The following is a 6,624-nucleotide window of genomic DNA, read 5'->3' as shown; positions in this document are numbered from 1 at the left end:
ATGTGTATTCTGTGCTGGTTCAGCAGAGCTCCCAGAGCCCTCTGTAAGGTCTGCCAGAGCTGATGGGGAAGATAGTGATGATTCTATGACAGATCTCAACACAACTGACGACACGTCACATCTCCTACCAAACAGTATACCATCGAACCCATACCATCTACAGAGAGGTAATGCTACTGATAACGATGGAATCTCATTTAACACTTCAAAACATTAGCTCAACAGCTTCTCCTTTTATTAACTTTATTGTAAAATGTTCAGCGTTGTATAAAAGGTAAACATTGATTGATTGATTGATTGATTGATTGACTGCTCACTCACACAGTCGAGCTTCCCAGTGGGGTCCCTGTGTCGTCCAGTCCGAAAACGTCCCTCGAGACCCTGATCAACGGAGCCTCCACCTCCCCCGTCTGTACTCCTCCTTCTGCCTCTGTTAACCAGACAGGATGGAGCCCTCCCCAGTCCCCCCAGTCCTCTCAGTCTCCTCAGTCTCCTCAGTCCCCCCAGTCTCCCCAGTCCCCCCAGTCCCCTCAGTCCCAAGCCTGTGACAGACACCATGGACACCCTATTAAAAAACAACACCTGCCGTCCACCACAAGGAGCCAGAACTCATTGAAAGCAGACGCCACCCAGATAAAGGAAATAGCTGGAGACGGTGAGAATAATAACAAGTTATTATATGTTTCATAGACAGTCAATATATATATTTATATATCTGTTGTAGCTTCGTTACATGTATGATTATACAAAAGTGGACAGAAAAGATGGGTAGGACTGTGTAAAAAAATGAACAGTGGAATAAGGTCTTCAATTATTGTTGACTTGAGTTCGAAGAATATTTTTGTTCAGGTGTTAGGGTCCCTTCTACACTGCTCGGGTAACWATAACTATGCCAGAAAAGAAGCCACTTCATTGGTCTTAGCTGGCAGAATCATTGATTTGAACCAATTGAAATAGGTTCCTGTCTGGGGCAGTGTGAACAGATCACCAGAGCACACGTTGAGGCATGTCCCCCCCGTCACTACGATCTAGTCTTTATCTTTAAGCCACCTTGAAGCCACGCTCCCCTCTGACAGCTTTATCAGTCCAGCTCTGCTGCATGGCCCCTCACCGTCAGACTGATAAACAGGATATGTTGACCTGTTGTTTTGTGGCGTTGCAAAAGTCACCAAACGGCTAAAAAGAAAATAATGTGGGTTTTTTAACTGTATTTTGACACTCAGTTTTTTGTTATTCAATGATATAAAATGAGGCTTTGTTATTATTAAACTGGCTATATACATGAAATGTAATTGATTGATACATTAATTGATTGATACATTAATTGATTGATATGCCACTAATGAGTTGTATGTATGTGGCTAAGTGTTAATCTTCTGTCGCTCTTCACCCCTCCTGGCCTTAAATATACCGTATTTAATGTATAACAGTATTAGGTGTTAATAACCCTGTGTCCTCGCCTTAATATACCGTATTTAATATATTACATTATTAGGTGTTAACCCTGAGTCCTTAAATATACTGTATTTAATATATAACATTATCAGGTGTTAACCCTGTGTCCTTAAATATACCGTATTTAATATATTACAGTATTAGGTGTTAACCCTGTGACCTTAAATATACCGTATTTAATATATTACAGTATTAGGTGTTAACCCTGTGTCCTTAAATATACCATATTTAATATATTACATTATTAGGTGTTAACTCTGTGTCCTTAAATATACCGTATTTAATATATTACAGTATTAGGTGTTAACCCTGGGTCCTTAAATATACCGTATTTAATATATTACATTATTAGGTGTTAACCCTGAGTCCTTAAATATACCGTATTTAATATATTACATATTAGGTGTTAACCCTGAGCCTTAAATATACCGTATTTAATATATTACATTATTAGGTGTTAACCCTGAGTCCTTAAATATACCGTATTTAATATATTACATTATTAGGTGTTAACCCTGTGTCCTTAAATATACTGTATTTAATATATTACAGTATTAGGTGTTAACCCTGGATCCTTAAATATACCGTATTTAATATATACATTATTAGGTGTTAACCCTGGGTCCTCGCTTCTGTGCGGTCTTTTCTTGTATTTAAACAGGAAAAGACCATTGAGTTTAGAACCCTCTTTTAGGAGGCGGACCTGTCATGAGGTCAGCAGGAAGTTGTCAGCATGTACACGGAACACAAGAACACAATATGTTCTCTATATTATAATTCAATATATGACTAAGTGTTATCCCCCCTCCACCCCTAGACTGCTGTGTACACTGTGTCTGGCCTGTCTGTTCTGTGAGGTGCTGTCCCTGTGCTCGGTGGTGGCCCAGTGTCTGGCGTGTGGAGAGGGCTGTGAGTGGCTGTGTTGCTGTGGGGAGGGCGCTGCCGCGGGTTGGCCTGTGGGGAGGACGCCTGCTCTGCCCTGTTGAATTGTGGGATACTGGAGACTGCTCGAGTCTTGACTGTCTGGAGATCTGCCTGGAGTGTTGTTCTATCGCTTCCCTGTGTAGAAGAAGAAGAAGAAGAGGAAGAGGAAGAACATTGAAATATTTGCCGGAAAGACAGGCGGAGTGGCTCTGTGTTAGGCCTCCAAACAGACTGAGCCTTAAAGACAGGATAAATGATCACAACCACCATGTTGAACTCTTTTTTATTACCCTCGTCGACATCTTTGTTCTACACTAACATTGATTAAAGTTTGGGTTTTGGTTATTTTAATATCAGTGTTTATTTTGCAAAGCCATTAGGCCACACACAGGTTGAGGATGAGATGTTGTAGTGAGCAGTCTGACCAATCAGGATGAGGATGAGATGTTGTACTGAGCAGTCTGACCAATCAGGTTGAGATGTTGTAGTGAGCAGTCTGACCAATCAGGATGAGGATGAGATGTTGTACTGAGCAGTCTGACCAATCAGGATGAGGGTGAGATGTTGTACTGAGCAGTCTGACCAATCAGGATGAGGATGAGATGTTGTACTGAGCAGTCTGACCAATCAGGTTGAGGATGAGATGTACTGAGCAGTCTGACCAATCAGGATGAGGATGAGATGTTGTAGTGAGCAGTCTGACCAATCAGGTTGAGATGTTGTACTGAGCAGTCTGACCAATCAGGTTGAGGATGAGATGTTGTACTGAGCAGTCTGACCAATCAGGTGAGGATGAGATGTTGTAGTGAGCAGTCTGACCAATCAGGTGGAGGATGAGATGTTGTAGTGAGCAGTCTGACCAATCAGGTGGAGGATGAGATGTTGTACTGAGCAGTCTGACCAATCAGGATGAGATGTTGTACTGAGCAGTCTGACCATCAGGATGAGATGTTGTAGTGAGCAGTCTGACAATCAGGTTGAGGATGAGATGTTGTAGTGAGCAGTCTGACCAATCAGGTTGAGGATGAGATGTTGTATTGAGCAGTCTGACCAATCAGGTTGAGGATGAGATGTTGTATTGAGCAGTCTGACCAATCAGGATGAGATGTTGTACTGAGCAGTCTGACAATCAGGATGAGATGTTGTACTGAGCAGTCTGACCAATCAGGATGAGATGTGTTACTGAGCAGTCTGACCAATCAGGATGAGATGTTGTATTGAGCAGTCTGACAATCAGGATGAGATGTTGTACTGAGCAGTCTGACCAATCAGGATGAATGTTGTATTAGCAGTCTGACCAATCAGGATGTGATGTTGTACTGAGCAGTCTGACCAATCAGGATGTGATGTTGTATTGAGCAGTCTGACCAATCAGGATGAGATGTTGTACTGAGCAGTCTGACCAATCAGGTTGAGATGTTGTAGTGAGCAGTCTGACCAACAGGTTGAGATGTTGTAGTGAGCAGTCTGACCAATCAGGTTGAGATGTTGTAGTGAGCAGTCTGACCAATCAGGTTGAGATGTTGTAGTGAGCAGTCTGACCAATCAGGATGAGATGTTGTAGTGAGCAGTCTGACCAATCAGGTTGAGATGTTGTAGTGAGCAGTCTGAGCAGTCTGACCAGTCGTAAAATTGAATTCATTCTCAAAAATAGAAGTTTTTTAATAGGAAGCTAGAACTAAAGGATGCATACTATAAACTGAAGAAGGAATGACAAGTCAACGTTGAGGAAGTAATGGGATGACTGTAGATCATGACAGTTAACAGTACAGTGATACAGATGGAGAATCTTCATTTGAGCCAGTTTCTCACAGCAGGAAAAGAATCCTGCAGCAACAGGAAATGGGAATTATTGTTCTGGATTATAATTAATGGACATTTTTTTGTTGGGGTTGATACAGTATTCGTAAGGGAAAATCTAGTCTGTAATTTCATAGTGGAAATTAACATCTTTAGAAGCTTTAAAAAAAATCTCAAATACAGCATCTGTTTTTTTTTTTTTTTAACAATATGAGATTTAACATTGTTTTATAAGATATACTTTTACAATATGAGATTTAACATTGTTTTATAAGACATGCTGTTACAATGAGATTTAACATTGTTTTATAAGACATGCTGTTACAATATGAGATTTAACATTGTTTTTATAAGACATGCTGTTACATATATGAGATTTAACATTGGTTTATAAGACATCTTGTGCCACTTGCCTCTGTCTGGACTAGTACACACTTCACAATGCTATGTGAAAATTAACCTCTGCTGTTTCCTTTACATAGACATCATGTTGTAAGACAAGATGATTAGAGAAGTAGGTGAAACGGGAGTTTAACCTCTACTAAACCTTCTCCTCTCCTTTTCCTAAAACAGTCACTTCTGGAATATCACTGTTTTCCTTTCTCTTTAACTGGCAGGAAATCTGGATGTTAAGTATACAATATCTAGTCTGGACGTTAAGTATACAGTATCTAGTCTGGACGTTAAGTATACAATATCTAGTCTGGACGTTAAGTATACAGTATCTAGTCTGGACGTTAAGTTATACAATATCTAGTCTGGACGTTAAGTATACAATATCTAGTCTGGACGTTAAGTATACAATATCTAGTCTGGACGTTAAGTATCAATATCTAGTCTGGACGTTAAGTATACAATATCTAGTCTGGATGTTAAGTATACAATATCTAGTCTGGATGTTAAGTATACAGTGTCTAGTCTCGATAAGTATACAATATCTAGTCTGGACGTTAAGTATACAATATCTAGTCTGGACGTTAAGTATACAAATCTTAGTCTGGACGTTAAGTATACAATATCTAGTCTGGACGTTAAGTATACAATATCTAGTCTGGACGTTAAGTATACAATATCTAGTCTGGCGTTAAGTATACAATATCTAGTCTGGACGTTAAGATACAATATCTAGTCTGGATGTTAAGTATACAATATCTAGTCTGGATGTTAAGTATACAGTGTCTAGTCTCGATAAGTATACAATATCTAGTCTCGATAAGATATACAATATCTAGTCTGGACGTTAAGTATACAATATCTAGTCTGGACGTTAAGTATACAATATCTAGTCTGCGTTAAGTAAAAGTACTAGTCTGGACTTAAGTATACAATATCTAGTCTGGACGTTAAGTATACAATATCTAGTCTGGACGTTAAGTATACAATATCTAGTCTGGACTTAAGTATACAATATCTAGTCTGGACGTTAAGTATACAGTATCTAGTCTGGACGTAAGTATACAGTATCTAGTCTGGACGTTAAGTATACAGTATCTAGTCTGGACGTTAAGTATACAATATCTAGTCTGGACGTTAAGTATACAATATCTAGTCTGGACGTTAAGTATACAATATCTAGTCTGGACGTTAAGTATACAATATCTAGTCTGGACGTTAAGTATACAATATCTAGTCTGGACGTTAAGTATACAATATCTAGTCTGGACGTTAAGTATACAATATCTAGTCTGGACGTTAAGTATACAATATCTAGTCTGGACGTTAAGTATACAATATCTAGTCTGGACGTTAAGTATACAGTATCTAGTCTGGACGTTAAGTATACAGTATCTAGTCTGGACGTTAAGTATACAGTATCTAGTCTGGACGTTAAGTATACAGATCTAGTCTGGACGTTAAGTATACAGTACTAGTCTGGACGTTAGATAAGATCTAGTCTGGACGTTAAGTATCATATCTAGTCTGGACGTTAAGTATACAATATCTAGTCTGGACGTAAGTATACAATATCTAGTCTGGACGTTAAGTATTACAATATCTAGTCTGGACGTTAAGTATACAATATCTAGTCTGGACGTTAAGTATACAATATCTAGTCTGGACGTTAAGTATACAATATCTAGTTTGGACGTTAAGTTATACAGTATCTAGTCTGGACGTTAAGTATACAGTATCTAGTCTGGACGTTAAGTGATACAATATCTAGTCTGGACGTAAGTATACAATATCTAGTCTGGACGTTAAGTATACAATATCTAGTCTGGACGTTAAGTATACAATATCTAGTCTGGACGTTAAGTATACAATATCTAGTCTGGACGTTAAGTATACAATATCTAGTTGGACGTTAAGTATACAGTATTCTAGTCTGGACGTTAAGTATACAGTATCTAGTCTGGACGTTAAGTATACAATATCTAGTCTGGACGTAAGTATACAATATCTAGTCTGGACGTTAAGTATACAATATCAGTATCTCTCGGGAGT

The 6,624-nt window shown here is 38.8% G+C and overlaps 1 protein-coding gene across 2 annotated transcripts in view; it reads left to right on the top strand.

Annotated features, from left to right (window-relative positions):
* The window catches only part of LOC112074348 (myoD family inhibitor domain-containing protein-like), an 11,012-nt gene that overhangs the window by 1,435 nt on the left and 2,953 nt on the right, over positions 1-6,624 (top strand). The window contains exons 2-3 of one of the 2 annotated variants that reach the window (XM_024141537.2): positions 27-167; positions 326-655. In XM_024141537.2, coding sequence (XP_023997305.1) covers positions 86-167; positions 326-655 — 412 coding nt within the window. In that variant the 5' untranslated portion in view covers positions 27-85. Of the gene's footprint in view, positions 1-23; positions 168-325; positions 656-6,624 lie in introns of both variants that reach the window. The other variant, XM_024141536.2, reaches the window with a different exon arrangement.

The sequence above is a fragment of the Salvelinus sp. IW2-2015 genome, unplaced genomic scaffold, assembly GCF_002910315.2.
Source record: "Salvelinus sp. IW2-2015 unplaced genomic scaffold, ASM291031v2 Un_scaffold2598, whole genome shotgun sequence".
NCBI lineage: Eukaryota > Metazoa > Chordata > Actinopteri > Salmoniformes > Salmonidae > Salvelinus > Salvelinus sp. IW2-2015.
This window is presented reverse-complemented; position numbering and strand designations above follow the sequence as displayed.